Source organism: Echinops telfairi, unplaced genomic scaffold (genome assembly GCF_000313985.2).
Source record: "Echinops telfairi isolate 266 unplaced genomic scaffold, ASM31398v2 ScPeMD7_7429;HRSCAF=8467, whole genome shotgun sequence".
Taxonomy (NCBI): Eukaryota; Metazoa; Chordata; class Mammalia; order Afrosoricida; family Tenrecidae; genus Echinops; species Echinops telfairi.
This window is the reverse complement of record NW_022111329.1, coordinates 2,540,242-2,556,744: the sequence shown is the minus strand read 5'-3', so window position 1 is coordinate 2,556,744 and position 16,503 is coordinate 2,540,242. Positions and strand designations below refer to the sequence as shown.

General features: G+C 40.6%; 1 protein-coding gene across 2 annotated transcripts in view; it reads right to left on the bottom strand.

The window, feature by feature from the left end:
- Nucleotides 1–5,210: 5,210 nt before the first annotated feature.
- The window catches only part of NTRK2 (neurotrophic receptor tyrosine kinase 2), a 514,715-nt gene continuing 503,422 nt past the window's right edge, over nt 5,211–16,503 (bottom strand). For both annotated transcript variants that reach the window (XM_004715969.2, XM_004715970.3), the window contains 2 exons: nt 12,075–12,233; nt 5,211–10,958 (listed from right to left, as the gene is read on the bottom strand). In XM_004715969.2, the coding sequence (XP_004716026.1) occupies nt 10,773–10,958; nt 12,075–12,233 (345 nt within the window). In that variant the 3' untranslated portion in view covers nt 5,211–10,772. The remainder of the gene's footprint in view (nt 10,959–12,074; nt 12,234–16,503) is intronic.

Genomic DNA, 16,503 nt, shown 5'->3' with positions numbered 1-16,503 from the left:
GAGCTGAGCAGAAGAGAGTTGTGACTGAAGAGAGGGAGTAGGGCACAAGGAGCTCTGGAACAACCTGGATCTCATACACAGACTTCTAACTGGTCTGTACTGAAGAGATTCCTCTGTGCTTGCTACTTCTCAGCCATCTTCCTAGAGGCACATCTCATTTGAATTCTTGATTTCTGCTTCCATGAGCATTGATTATGGATACAAATAATATGAAATCCTTGACAACATCAATCTCTTCTTCATTGATCACAATGTTACCTATTGGAACAGTTGTATTTTTGTTTTCTCTAAAATGAGTTGTATTCCATACTGAAGGCTATATTCTTTAATTTTCATCAGTAAATACTTTAATCCCTTGCATTTCATTAAGGAAGTTTGTGTAATCCTCCTCCAATCCTAAGGCCGTGTTTTTCTTCCTATAGTCCAGCTTGTTAGATTATTTGCTCAGCATACTGAGAGAATATAACCCCAATGCACACCCTTCTTGATTTTAAATCAGGCAGTACCCCCTTGTTCTGGCTGCACAACTGACTCTTGATCCACGTACAAGTTCTACCTGAGAACAATGAAATGCTCTGGAATTCCCCTTCTTCTCAAGGCTATGCATAGTTTGTTATGATCCATACAGTTGAATACCTTCGCTGAGTCAATAAAATACAAACATCTTTCTATTATTCTTTGCTTTCAGCCAAGATCTATCTGCCATCAGCAATGATATTCTTTATTCTAAATCTTCTTCCGAATCCAGTTTGATTTTCTGGTAGCAATCTGCGAATGTATTGTTACAACAGTTTAAAATTATATTCAGCAAAATTTTACTTGCATATGATATTGATAATGTTAAATAATGTTTGCATTCTGTTGGGCTACTTTTCTTTAAAATGGGCAAAAAATGAACATCTTCCAGTGTTTTGGTAAGGTAGTTGTCTTCCAAATTTGTTGGTATAGACTTCCAATGGTGCATCAGTAGGTTGACACACTTCTATTGGTATTCTGCCAATTCCTGGAGTTTTGCATGTTTTGCATGTCTTCTGTGCCCTGGTAGTGTAGTAGTTACATGTTGGGCTACAATTCACATGGTCAGCTGTTCAAAACCACTAGCCACTCTGGAGAAAGACTGGGCTTTCTACTCCAGTAAACAGTTACGGTCTTCAGAAACCCACAGAGGACCACTCGATGTCAATGGATTCTGTTTGGTTTCTGTGTCGTGTGGACTTCTTGAAACGCTGCTTTTGACAATGGATGTGATGCTATTCTTTTTGGATTTTTCACTCCCAGCATAGTAAACCAGATGATGGCCTGATTCCAAATGACCAATCCCAGGGCACTTCAGGCCACTAAAATTCTATTTCATTTTTGACAACTTCTAGTTTTCCTAGATTTACAGTTTGTACATGTGATGTTCCTGTTATTAATGAATGCTAGTAACTATTTCTTCTCTTTTTGAGTAATTCTGCATCAGCAAATGAAGGTTCTGGAATCTTTATTCCTCCATGTCATTGAGGTTCACTCTACCTTGAGATGGAAGCTTTTCCCCAGCTGTATTTTGAGTACTTTTCAATTTGAGGGACTCATCTTCTGGTACTGCATCACATAATGTTCTGCTGCTGTTCATGAGGTTGTCAGCAGCTAATCCGTCAGAAAAGGGATAGCCTTTTCCTTCTTCTGGTTGTGTTCTGATGCTGGAAGCTCTGCTGGAACACTATGAGGAACTTTGGTGGCATTTGAAAAACTGGCGGTATCATTTCCATCACTGTAACATATTCCACACCATAGTAGGACAGACTGATAGATAACACGTTTGGCCATTTTATTACTACCCTGTTTCCCTGAAAGTAAGACATCCCCCGAAAATAAGACCTACTTACAGTTTTGCCTCTTGCTGAAATATAAGGCATCCCCCCGAAAATAAGATCTCCCCCAAAATAAGCCCCCACGAAGCTACCATAACTCTGGACTCCGAATCATAGCGGTGGGTGCTGCCGCACAGCTCACTGTTGGCTGCAGCACAGCTGGAGCAGACAGGAAGTGTGAGGTCTCTTTTAATAAAACAATAAACAATAAATGTGTTTTCTTCTTCGTGGAAAAATAAGACGTCCCCTGAAAATAAGACCTAGCGCACCGTTGGGAGCAAAAATTAATATAAGACACTGTCTTATTTTTGGGGAAGCAGGGTAATAATATATGGTTTCAAATTAGATGAGCTCATTTGAATTTTAGGTAAAGGAGTCCTTTATTAGATAGTTTGTGAGGTATCTTATGTTTAAGTGGGTGAAAATTACTTTGAGTTAGCACGTCCTTTTAGACATCTTTCTAAACTCATTCTATGTCTCAAAATACTGAAGGCATCATTCAACCATAATGCCATTTTTATTTTTGACCTCTTATTTCAAGTTTCCAACTATTTATCTATTTATAAACCATTCATTCAAAAATTGTTGTGCACCTCACTCCAGCATTAATAAAAAAACTTAAAAAAAACAACAACCCAGAAAGCAACAAGTGACATTGCCAAGAGATGAGTACTACTGCCACTGGGACTATACAATGATGCAACCATTTTGGAAAGTAGTATGATGCTTTCTCAAAATATTTGGAATAAGCGCATATCATATGGCTTTGAAATCCCTGTACTTGATATAAGTCCTAGAGAAATAAGAACTACTACACAAATAGATATAAGCATACTTAATGTTCATTGTAGCACTATTCACAACAGCAAAAAGAAGCAAACATCCCAAATGCCCATCAGTGGAAGAATGGATAAATGAAATTTGGTGCACACATATACTGGAATACCAAGCAATGTTAAAGAATAATGATGAATCTGTGAAGTTCCTGTGCTGAATTAAATTATTCAATCACAGAAGGACAACTATAGGAGTCCACTATAATAAAAAGCCAAGACAATGTTTTCACACTAAAATAACACAAAACTTTGATGGTTAATAGGCACAGGAGAGAAAGGGAGTGAGGGGAAAAGTACACAAAATAAAAGAAATTAATTAATAAAAGAAATATGATTGGTGGCCCTTATAGATGGCTCAATTATGTTTTAATGTGGTATATATTGAAGAATAGAATTTTGCAGTTAAGAATTAGATGGAATCTTCAAAAGTCTTCAGAAGTATTTAAATAACTAGATGGAGGCTATGGCAAGAAACAATAGTCTCATATTTTGCTTTTTTTAAAAAAAACAACAAAGATTTCTATGATTTTTGTAGCAATACTTTTTTATTTACCTTCATTGCAATAATGGAAATATGAATAATGGAAATATTGGTGGTTAACTACTCTTCAAGTCAACATTTCTTTGAGTGGGATCCCAAAGAAACATATCATATTTGGAATTCTGGACAAGTTGCTTTCTTTCCTTGTTCAGCTTCTAATTACCCAAGTCTCTGCTGAATTGTTTAACTCCAGGAAACCAGTTCAGTGCCACGGAGCCAGGTGCAGCTGTATTCTAGAGGTGTTATGTTTGGGGACAGTCTGCTCTCAAAGATTGTGTTCCTGTGCCTCCACAGAAGTGTCATCCTGATACCTCATGTGCCTCTCAGACGGGGTCAAGAAGAACAGAAAAAGGACTAGATGCCAGGACTGTGACATTCTGAGCAATCAAAGTGTGGCAACAACTCTGACATTGAAAAAAAGGCAAGCTACAAGACCCTTTAACACAGAAGCCAAGTAGTGAATCATTTCAATGTGCATCTGTGCCTTCCTTGTTCTAATCCTCAGAACTGCTTCGACCTCCTGATGTCACATTACACGGCACATCTCTTGGTGGGTGATTAGGGTCTGCTTTCTCGGAAACCATAGTTATTCTGTTCTATTCGACATAGTGCCATTGGACACAGATAGCTATTTAAGCTAAAATTTAAAGGGTATTTAAATTTTAGTTCTTCAGTTGCATTGGAGACATTTCAAGTGACTATGAGGTCACTGTGGTCAGTGTGTTTCATATTGCACAGCTTAGGTAGAGTGTTTCCATCACTGCAGAAGGTTCAACTGGACTGTGACGTTTTAGCTATACATAAGTTGAAAGCTTAGGTTTGTGAAGGGATCAGTCAGGAAACTTGTAGCTAATAAAATGTCCTTAACTAAGGAATCCCTTGATGATATGAAAAGCTAATGGGTTTGGCTGCTAATGGAAGAAAAGTTTGGAGTACCAAGGCCATCCAGAAGTGCCTCAAAAAAAAAGGGTTGATGATCTATTAGTGAAAAGGCCAGTGACGGAGGGCCCTATGAAGCACAATTCTACTTCAAGACATGTAGGGTCATCGTGGGTTGAAATGAAAACGAATGGAATGAATGCAGTGTGTATTTTTGGTGGCCCCTAGAAAATACACATTTCCATACACAAACAAAACCACTGCTGTCAAGTTGACTCCAGTTCATGGCAACCCATGTGCTACATCGTCAGAGTTGAACTCCTCCATAGGTTTTACTTGGCTGCAATCACTACGAAAGCAGATCACTGGGCCTTTCTACAATGAAATCACTGGGTGTGTACAAAATGTCAATATTTGGCTTAGTAGTCAAGTACAAAGTATCTGTGCCACCTAAGAAGCCCCATACATATGTATATACAAATGAGGGGTTACCCCCAAAATCTGATGTCCATTTGCTTTTTTGTTGTGAGGGGGTTAGTGTATTTGAAGTTTGTTGCACTAGGTCAGACTTTTAATCAAGTTTTGTAGGTAGAGATTCTGAAAAGATTGCATAACAGTGTGTGACAAAAAAGGCCTGATTTGTGGCAGACAGGGGACTGGTTTTGACAGCACAATGCACCTGCTCATGCAGCCATCTCAGTGGGTCAGTTTTTGGCAAAATACAGCATGTATCTCTTTCCCCAAGCACCTTACTCACCTGAATTCACTGTGTGATTTATTTTTGTTTCCTCAAATGCAGAGGGACATGTAAGGACAGTGAATTGATGATGTAGAAGAGGTAAAGAAAAAAACAAGGGAGGTGCTCTCAGCCATCCAAACAGATGAGCTTGAAAAATATTTCCAAGAATGGAGTAGCAGATTTGAGAAATGTATTAAGTGTAATGGAGAGTACTTTGAAAGTGATAAGATTGTTTTTAAAAAAATACATAGCTTTGGAAAAAAATTCTGTTTTTTTAGGAGGTACCCTCTCATACATATATATGTGCCATGCCTTGTAAAAATTAAATACATTTTCTAAAAGTAATCAGGTCATTTTAAGTCTCTCTTTTGGAGGATGTTATTTTATTGTAAGACATCATTTTTATTAAATACACTGTAGTACAAGAGACTTTCCATGTCAGGTTGAGAGAAGCTGGTCACATAATTTACAAACAAAACTTTTTTTTTAAACACTGATATTCAGGTGTCACTTTGAAATCAGCCAAGATGCAGTGGGTCTTATAAAGCAATAGACCTCAAAAACAGATTGCAAAACAATAGCCGGTAAATTTCGGCACAGAGACATCACATTAAAAGGAAAATAAACCAAATTAGAAGAGAATTCCAAATACCAGGTCACAGTTTAAAAGGAGATATATCTGCAGACAGATATTGAAATGTGTGTGTCTATGGACCGGATATATACAAACAGCCCTCCATATACAGAAGCAAATGTAGAGAGTGTCCACATCTCTAGGCAGATTTGTAACTCATAGATAATGATCAAGGAACGCAGGGAGCAATTTTTCACCAGAGTCTGGTCAATAGTCAAGGGATTACATTATTCAAAATCCACATTGAATTATAAGACCTTGTATTGAAAACATTTCCACCTATTATACATTTGTTAAGCAATAGAAAGATATACAAGCTGCAAGATGTAGGTCTTTTACATTTCATTTTATCTTCCCCAATTGTTTTTTCTGGTTTCCTGTTCAAACACTTGCTACTAGCAGCTTTTATTATGTTAAACATTCAGTCAACCTTTACTCGGGATCATTTTTATTAAATTAATGCAAAAAAATCAACACAACTTGGCCTAGAATGCATAGACTGTAAAATGACATCCCCACCTTTCCACATTTCGTCTCCTGAGGCATATAATAAGATGGCGAAAGAGTTGCTTGGTTGCTGTTGTGAAATTCACAGTGTTTTGCTTGCAACACATATACATATTTGTTTATTTACTTATTTTTTTGCTTTGCTTTGAGTTTGTGATGAATGGAGCTGTGTGTTTGTGTGTGTGTATAAATAAATACACAATTAAATGATGGTAAGAAGACTGCAAAACAAAGAATATTCAAGAACCTTTGACTTGAGCAGCAGAGATTCATTCTCACCCTGACAACAAGAACATATACTTCCCTGGGCTATCATATTTAACTCTAAGTCCCTCCCACCCCTAATTCTTGAGAGTAACATTGGAAATTCACATATAAGCTATCATAACTTCAGAGTCTCTGCATTCCAGGGGTGCCTTGTGAAGAAACTGCTGCAACTGCTAAGGTTGCCATCTGAGGAGTCAGATCCATACCCAGGACTCTCAGAAGATTTCTGTAGCAGCCGTATATGGTCCACCGAAAGCTCAAGATGGAAACTAACAGTTCTTAACAGGATGAAGAGAGAAAAATACAAAACAAGACAAAAATGGTGGAGCAAGAAAATTGAGGCTATGTGTTTGTGTGCAGTCATTTATTTAATCAGATACAATTTTACGTTGTTGGCATTGTAGAGTGTCTAATTTGCAAAAAAGAAAGATTAAAAAAAAAAAAAGCCCATTCCTGGCCAGGGAATGATGTTGTCATGGTTCTTTACAAAGGGAGCCATTCTCCTCTGGGGGTTGTTGCATTCAGAGTCAGATGTGGGAATTCTCAAGAGTTGCTCATCTCACTATGGGGTCTCAGACTTCTCTCCCTTGGCCTCCAGGACCTGGGGCTCCCAGCATTCCAGTTCTTTGCTGGAATGCATGGACTCTAAACACAAGTGTAAAGGGGTCACCGTGGGAAATGTGCACATGATAGGAATGAATGAAAACAGAGGGAAGGCAATCACTTCTTTCCTTTCTACAAGGAGATCTCCTCCAGTCTGCGTTTTCCCTGCAAGGCACCAGGGAGAGGGCTGGTGGAAGTGGGATGGCTTTGATTCAGTTGTGTTGGGAAGCACTTTTTCTGAATGATGTCTTCCACCGATGCAGTACTGCATGGGGTTAAAAAGTGAAGGCAATCCTACCAGTGTGGGGCGTGGAAGCACTAACAGCAAAAAGACATTGGAAAGTTTTGGTTATTCGGCAGATTTTAAGCAAATTATTCATACCACACCCTACTTATAGCTATTTCTATCACTGGGTGCCTATAAATTTATACATCAACACACAAACTATGCCCGTGTGTTTGAGTATATATAAATAAAATTTATAACATCTATATCAATACATGAGCATGCTACAAGTAGCACAGATGTGAGCACGCAGGTATGATATGAATTCTGATGTACTGCTTTATGAGAAGAGGGTTCTAAATAAGCCCAATTCTGAAATGGGTACAGTGTACAAGGGTTTAGCAGACGTCATGATCAGGATTGTATGTGGCGACCTTTCAGGTCTTCTTCATCACATGTGTTCTACTTCTTTTAAGTTCGGATTCTGATGCATGAAATGATGTAAATGTGCTTTCTTTCCTGAACTACTTGTTTGTAGATGACAGTGTTCTTCAACAGACTATTCAAGGGAAGAATGAGATAGCAGTCAGAACACTTAGATTAAGTCCCAGTGGGGCCAGTAGCACCCTGGAGGCTTCTAGCATGCCACTTCGCCTCAATTTCCTCACCTATGATAAGAGGATTCCTGCCATATCAGAATCCAGTGTGAAAGGTGTCTGGAAAACAGTGAAATTGTTGATAAATAGAAGTGATGCCTCCCTGGGGTTTGGGCTGTGGAATTTGGTGGCAGGCCACATTTGGTGGCCAATGAATTGTAGAATGAGGATGCTAATTTTTGGAAAACTAGAAGATCATGAGAAAAGGAGGTGGTGGAGGGACAGAGAAGGATATTTTAAAATATTCTGTGGCTCACTTTACTACTTTAAGAGAAATCTGGGATTCTTTCAACATGAGACATCTCTGAAATCAGCACATAGACGAGACAATTGAGGAAATAATGATGATAATAATAATAGTAACAATAATAAGTAGCAGTGTAAATCATTATACAACTTTGCACTTGCATAGAACCTTTTAGTTCAAGGCCTTGAGGGACTAGTCAGGAGATAAGGAGATTTTTTTTTTTTTTGCTTTTTTTTTCCTTTAGAGGAAAGCACACAACTGGAATGGAGTGAAATGCTCCCATCTTCTTATTTGCATTTAATTGTTGCTCTAATCCTGCACAGCCCTCCTTGGATGCGATTTCTTCTAATATGACCTCTTTAGTTCTCTGTTAAAAAAAATAAGAACTTGCAGCTTCTTTCCCTAGCTTGGCTGGCTGCCCACGCAGAATGACAAACATGCATAGGCGATCAGGTCACTGCTGATGGAATCTAGAAAAGATGTGTACAAATCTGCCCCTTCCTCTCTGCTTTACTGAGTTCCACAGTGTCTTAACAGTACTGTGGTTCCTTGGTATGATATACATGCACACACATATATCATGGAGATATGGCTTTCATTATATTATTATGTGTATTCTGGAGGGTTTTGGTTTTTTCACCAACAAAGAGAACACACAGCTTTCTGCCCATCTCTCATAGGCCAGCACACAATGTAAAAAGAAATTATTCAGTTTGTCTTGCCCAACCCCCTCAATGGACCACTGATGTTCCTAGATTTCCTTTTGTTCTCTGTTAATTTACACTTTTGAAGTTTCTGAGAACTGGCTTTCAAAGCCTGTAATGTAAAACAAGATGCCCCAGTAATTAATGGGTGCAAGCCAAACCTAAATAGAGCTACTGCACCTTCAGAAACAAGTATGGAATAAAATGAGCAAAGATGAATTTGAAAAATCACTCCTTTCCAATCTGGCTCATGTTATAAAGATGTCAGGTTAGCAAAATTCCCCTCACAGAGGGTAGCAAATTTTCTTGAAGAAGAGCAAAATTTTCTTCATTGGTTTAACTGACTCTCCAAACACCTGTAAATTTACTTCTGCCAATTCAACTACTATTCCCAGAAGCACATCTCTAAAGCTCATCCTGGGCACAGCCTCTCATTAGCATGCTGTGCCTAATTTTTATTATTTCCAGGAAGTGAAAACAACAAAACAACATACTGACAATGGAGGACACTTGGAATGACACCACTCTCCCAACCAGAGCCACAGAGCAAGGCCTTGGCCAGTGTATACAGAACGTCTGTACACGTGGTATCCTGGGGTGAGGTCTAATTGCCCTCAGGGATGGGTTCTGCATTGCCCACAGCCCCGTTGGTTCAAATAAATGAAGACATCCAGGTTTCAGGGTCCACAGAAGTTAACACCCATCACCACCATACAATGCAGAGACACTTAAATTCAGCTAATGAACTCCATTAGCTTCCCCTAAATACATATGTTATACCTTTTACAGATCTGCTCTACCTATCGGGGGTACAACACCTGGAGTGTTAGTTTCTGCACACAGGTATTAATTGACAAAGACCATGCACAGTTTTGCTTGTACAGTTATAAAGATGGGTGGGGTGGAAGATAAGGGTCAGAGGGTCGTGCTATCTAAAAAGTTCAGTAGAAGAGAAGCTTGGCTCCACATTTACAGTGTGCCTCATCTCTTCCAAGTCCTTGGTGCTCACACCTGACCCTGAACTTATTTCTGGACAAGAATCCACCTGTTTTCAGCCTAATGTGCTAAAGGCCGGGTTGATAGCACTCGAGAAACAAGCCAGTGCCATCCCTATACCCTACAGACACCAGGCTAAGGTTTTATCTGGTCATTTGAGGCACTATCTTGTGCCTCACTCATCAACATCACATTTTCTCTTTCCTACACTGTAGTCAGTGCCTCTGGTGATGGGAAAAGAATAGTCAGTCCCATGGTACTGAGTTCAGCAGTCTTTTCTTCCTCAGAAAGTTCCTCGGGGAAGGTGCTGAATATATTCCTTCTGGCTAACAGTTGGTGGGTTTGTCTTAAGTTGGGATTGATGCCAACGGATCCCAATGGCTGTCTTTATTTTTCCACATACCGGAGTTCACAATAAATCTTCATTCTTTCTGCTTTCCATCTCTCCCATAGAGAAAGGCTTCCCAGATTGAACACAAGTTTTCCTTTTTAATAGATAGGCTTCAGCCATCCCAAAACAACAAGAACAGTAATAATAAATAATAAATAAATAAATAAATAAATAGAAGGGAATCCCCAGAAACTCCCAGTGTCTGTACAGCAGAAGTGACAGAGTTGAGTTAAATATTTGTTTTCCCTTTTTTTCATCCACATCAAAGGCAGGAATTCAACAAGGCATTGTTAGTCATGGTGGGCAAACTGGAGTGTCTGCTGATATAACAAATTGGGTTGGTTAAGGCCTTTGTCTATGCAGAGTTAATAGTAATGCAGAAGCCTGACCGAGTAAAAAGAAAGAGTAAGGACCAAGAAGCAGGGAAGACAAGTAATAATAATGAAACAAATATTGGGGAACAAATCAAGGGAAATGGAAAGAGAGAAGAGATGATGTCCAAAAGAAGTCAAGACTGTGTCTATAGATGGGGTACACATTGCTTCCTTCTGAAAGCGTCGCCTTGTCTTTGTTGTTAATACTGTCAGAGTTAAGAACACCATTTTGATGGCAGCCCGCGGCAGTTCAAAGGCGTTCATCCTTTCACCCATCTGAAGAGGTGCGTGGGGAAGGATTGGTCTGGGAGGAAGGGTTCTAGCCCAGAATATCCAAGTAGACTGGAGATGCCTTGGCCAAGTTCTGGAGGAGGGTATGGATGCCCTTTATGTTCTTCCGCATGTGGGGTTCTCGCTGCCAGCACCCCAGCATCAGCTCATATACCTCCTGGGGGCATGTTCGAGGTCGCTGCAGGACTCGGCCCTGAGTAATGCATTCAATCACCTGGATGGAGATCAATGACAGGATCAGACAAGAAGGAAGGGAGGCAGAAAAACAGAGGAGAAGGCTATAGTAAAGATGTCTACTCAATGAATAGCACTTTTTTCAAAAGAGAGTAATGATAATAGATTTGTTTACATCATACTTAATATCATTATTTTTTCTCCATTCTTTGGGACTTGATTTCACAAAATGAGTGCAGAAACGATGGGGCATTGGTGGTTCAGTGGTGGAGTGCCTGCCGTCCATGCGGAAGTCACTGCTCCATTCCTAGTCATGCGTCTCAATTGCAGCTACTGCCTATCTATCAGTAGGAGCATGTGTTTTGCTATGATGCCAGCTACTTCTGAAAATTAGCCAATGAAAACTCTATGGTTCACCATGTTCCAATCTGTACTGAGTTATGGGGTTGGCACAGGACGAGGCAATATTTCTTTCTGTGGTGCTTGGGGCCATCAAGTGTCTCTCCAGCTGCAGACAACAATGGAGGAACAAACCTCAAACTGGAATGTCTGTGCCTTTTAGAGTTCCCTTTTCAGCTAACGTGCAGCCTGATGAGGCAACCTCAGACCACAGACATGACGGGCCATCTTCTGGAATGGACTTGGATAAAAGATGGAAATAGGTGAGCAAAATACGTGAGATGGCTGACCAAGAAGCTGTGCCTCTAACATACACACAATTGTAAATGTGTTAGGATGGGGTGGGGAGTTTTATCTTGCTAACTTATGAAAGTTAATGCTTCCGTGAAGTTGATGTGTCGGTGCAATGTGAACAAAAGACCCTTGAGGCCCCATTGGAGCAATTCCAAGGCACTAGCTGGACTAGAGGGCTGCTGCAACCCCACAACTGCTATTATTTTGCTTATTCACAGCATAGTCATTCATCAGTGCCATCACGAGAGCACCATAGTTAGATCAGCAAACACTATGCTTTTCTCTCTTCAGACTCTTACATTTAGAGGGCAATTAGGCTTTGTCCAGGCATTAAAAGAGAGAGAAGGAGATGTGGCTGGTGCTGCCTCTGGCAGAGTGGCTCAAATCAAATCACATCCTGGTTTGCATCAGGAAGTGCTGATGGAAGCACTCAGAACTCTTGGGGGTCCTGGATATCTCTCACCTCATTATTTGATAGCTGGTACCAGGGCTGTTTGCCGTATGTGAAGATCTCCCACAACACGACTCCCAGGCTCCAGACGTCACTCTCTGTGGTGAACTTCCTGTACATGATGCTCTCCGGAGGCATCCAGCGAATGGGCAACATTGTGTGGCCTCCGACCTGCAGAAAAGGGACCATCAAGGTGGCATCAGTCAACCTTGAAGCCAAGTTCCCACCAATGGAGACAAGGTATAGAACTCTGGGAACTCTGAGGAGATATTTTTCTTTCCTGTACTTGCATTGATTCGTTTTACTGATTTATAAACATGTAAGGAAACAATGGTTTCTTTATACAGGTAGTACCAACTTACAAAATATTTGAGTTATGATGAACCACACTCAGACTGTCCTTTTTATAACAAGAAACCCCCATATCTTACCATTGTGAAAGCTGTATGTTGTACTGCAATGATCTCACACTTATTCCTTGTCCAACCCCAAAGACGAATAAAGATGAGATTTAAAAAGATAGTGATCATGAAAGGCAATACTAATGAAAGCTAAAATCAGCAAACAAAGTGCTTAATTCAGGAGCTGGCTTACAAGAGTCATCGGAATGCCAACTGGATACAATGACAGAGACAGAGGGCAAAGACAATCTGAAGGAAAGCGAAGATCACTTCCATCGAATCCATTCTGACTCAGGGGGATTCTTTTCCTACAATTGCACCTTTGAGCTTCCAAGGCTGGAAATCTTCATGGGAGCAGACAGCATGGTTGGAAGTTTCCACCTGCTATTGACCTTTTGCTTAGCAACACTGACATTTACCATTCTCTCTTTCAGAGATGACTGTGGGGTGGATTAGAAAAAAAAACACAACTTCATAGTTTCCTGGATCAAGATAACTATCTTCTAATTAACAAGATAATCTTGACCACAATGATAACTAAAAATTAGCCCCAACTCACCACTGCAGAGTCTATTCTGACTCAGAGTGACCATATAGGGCAGAGTAGTACTGACCTGTTGGGTTTTTGAGGCTGTCCATCTTGATGGGAACAAAAAGCCTCATTTTTCTCTCCAAAATTCCCACCACCGGGGAAAAGGTACAGAGCAGTTGGTGGGTTTGAGATGCTGAGCTGGTGGTTAGCAGCCTCACAAGTAACCTGCCATGCCACCAGACTCCTGGATAAGAATAAGGGCAGTGCAAACAGATTATGTGCTAGATTGTTAGCTGGAGGGACAACTCCACATGGAGGCATCTTGGAAACCAGGCCTGGGAATCTACTTTGACAAAGACCAGCCACTGAAAACCCTGTGGAGCACAGTTCTACTCTGACACAACTGGGGACACCATGAATTGGAGTAACCTAATGGCAACTGGAGCCCCGATAGCACCGGGGTTAATGTGCTTGGCTGGTAGCACAGTAGTGAAAGCACTCAGTTGGTAATAATGAGGTCCACCAGCCCCTCTCCAGAAAAAGATGTGGCAATCTGCATCCATAATGATTTACAGTCTTGCAAACCCCATAAGACAGTTGTATTCCAAAGCCCATCTGTAGACAATTAGACCTACTATGGGTCAAAGAAGGGTCACAAGAGAGATAACGCAGTCAGGGTGCAGGATAGCACCAATGAAACGCACAACATTCCTCTAGTTTGTTTTTTTTTCAAGAATATATTTTTTTTAATCATTTTATCGGAGGCTTGTACAACTCTTATTACAATCCATAAAGCCATCCATTGTGTCAAGCACATTTGCACATTTGTTGCCATCATCGTTTTCAAACATTTTCTTTCTACTTGAGCCCTTGGGATCAGCTCCTCATTTTTCCCCTCCCTCCCTACATCCTCTCCCTCCCGAACCCTTGATAATTTATAAATTATTATTATTTTGTCATGTCTTACATAGTCCGACGTCTCCCCTCACCACTTTTCTGTTGTCTGTACCCCAGGGGTGGGTTATGTGTAGATCCTTGTGATCGGTTCCCCACTTCTACCCCACCTTCCCCCTCCCCTCCTAGTATTGCCACTCTCATTATTGGTCCTGAGGGATTTATCTGTCCTGGATTCCCTGTGATTCCAGTTCTTATCTGTACCAGTGTACATTCTCTGGTCCAGCCAGTTTTGTATGGTAGAATTGGGATCATGATAGTGGGGGTGGGGAGGGGAAGCACGGAAGAACTAGAGGAACATTATGTTTTATCATTGCAAGACTGCACCCTGACTGGCTTGTCTCCTCCCTATGACCCTTCTGTAAGGGTTGTCCAGTTGCCTACAGATGGGCTTTAGGTCTCCACTCTGCACGCCCCCTCATTTACAATGATATGTTTTTTTGTTTTTTTTATGCCTGATACCTGATTGCATCGACACCTCATGATCACACAGGCTGGTGTGCTTCTTCCATGTGGACTTTGTTGCTTCTCATTTATCTTCAAACCTTTAAGACCCCAGATGCTATATCTTTTGGTAGCCAGGCAGCTCCCCCTCTACTATCATGACCTCAATTCAATCTTACAAATAAGACTAGGCCAGAACATGCACACTGCTACAGATAAGAGGGCACAACACAGGGAATCCAGGATAGATAAACCCCTCAAAGCCAACAATGAGAATAGAGATACCAGGAGGATAAGGGGAAGGTGGTGGGGGGAGAGGGGGAATTTACCACAAGGATCAATATATAACCCCCACCCAGAGGGACAAATATCTTGCTTCCCCGAAAATAAGACAGTGTCTTATATTAATTTTTGGTCCCAAAGATACGCTAGGTTTTATTTTCAGGGGATATCTTATTTTTCCATGAAGAAGAATATGGTACACATTGTTTATTGTTTTATTAAAAGACACCTCGCACTTCCTGTCTGCTCCAGCTGTGCTGTGGCCAACAGTGAACTGTACAGCGGTGCCCACCGCTACGGTCCAGAGTCTAGAGCTATGGTAGCTTTGGGGGCCTTATTTTCGGGGGGATGCCTTATATTTCAGTGGGAGGCAAAACTGTGAGTAGGTCTTATTTTCAGGGATGTCTTACTTTCGGGGAAACAGGGTATCAGAAAAGTGGGTGAGAGGTGATAGAGGATGATGTAAGATATGAAAATAATTATCTATAGCTCATCAAGGGTTCATATGAAGGAGGGAGGGTGGGGAAGGGAGAGGGAAAAATGAGGAGCTGATACCAAGGCTCAAGTAGAAAGAAAATGCTTTGTAAAGGATGATGGCAACATATGTACAAATGTTCTTGACACAGTGTATGAATGTACGGATTGTGATAGGAGATGTAAGCACTCCCAAGAAAAGTATTTAATTTTAAAAAAAAGATAGTCGTATTCTGTCCTCTAGGGTCTATGTGAGTAGGAATTGACTAGACAGCAGTGGGTTTCATGACAATTTGTTTCTGCTCTTTTAATCAGCATTCAAAATGACCTACCCAATGATTCTGCTTCTTTAGCAAGTCCTGCCATTTTACCAGTGCACAGTGTCGATTCAAACATGCTGGACACAAGCCAGTGGTAGCCTGGGCAAAAACTGTCATCTGCACTCAGGTCTGGCAACTGAGGGTCAGGTTTCTTAATAGCCAGAAAGAAACCCTGTCTTTGGAGTTTGAAGTTTAGTACATTCCTCTTTCATTTAGCTTATTAGTTACAAAAAAAAAGAAAGCATACAAGAGTTTAAAAAGTTTGTTTCAGTAAAAATTCTATGACTTGGGCATCCACAGAAGTAGCATTCATACTGTCAAAGAGAATTTGTTTCACAGCAAAGACTCCTTTAAGATGTCCTACAACATAGAGAAGGGTAAAGTATTTCACTTTATTTCCCTTTCAAGCGTAAGACTATGTGATCATAAAAACACATCCTGCTAACTATATGAAGCTCCCACTATCCACACTGGCAAGGTGCCAGCTCTCACAGGCTAAACACAGCACGCCTGGCAACCTGAACATCCAGTGACTTATTTTTCAATAGGAATTAGACCTGTTAAATTGTTGACACTTGAGTTTCTAATCTAATGCCACACAAAGTTTCTGCCCAATTATAAGTCCTAATATCCATTCCTGTCCAATTAAAGGAGCCATTAAAGGAACTATGACTTGAAGTGCACTTCTGGTGCTTACAAAATGATCCTGAACCTCCAAGCTCCAGTAGCTAAAAACGTAACAAACACGTAGTGTGCTTGGAGAGCTCAAATGATGCTGTCAGCACCAAAGTCTGCTGTGTGTGAAAAAAGTGCGAAAAAATAAGAGTGAGAAAAAAGGAGAGTGTTTGCTTATCTGTTGTTTCTTTTTTCATTCTTTTCTGTTTCATGATTCAGTATCCAACAAATGAGGATTGTTAGTTTAAGATTAAGGCGCCCCCATCTCTTTAGTACCACATTTTTAAAACCAAAAGCCACAACCAATAGTGGGGATGGTGCAAGACTGTTTAATTCTGTTGTGCCTGGGGGAGTCAACC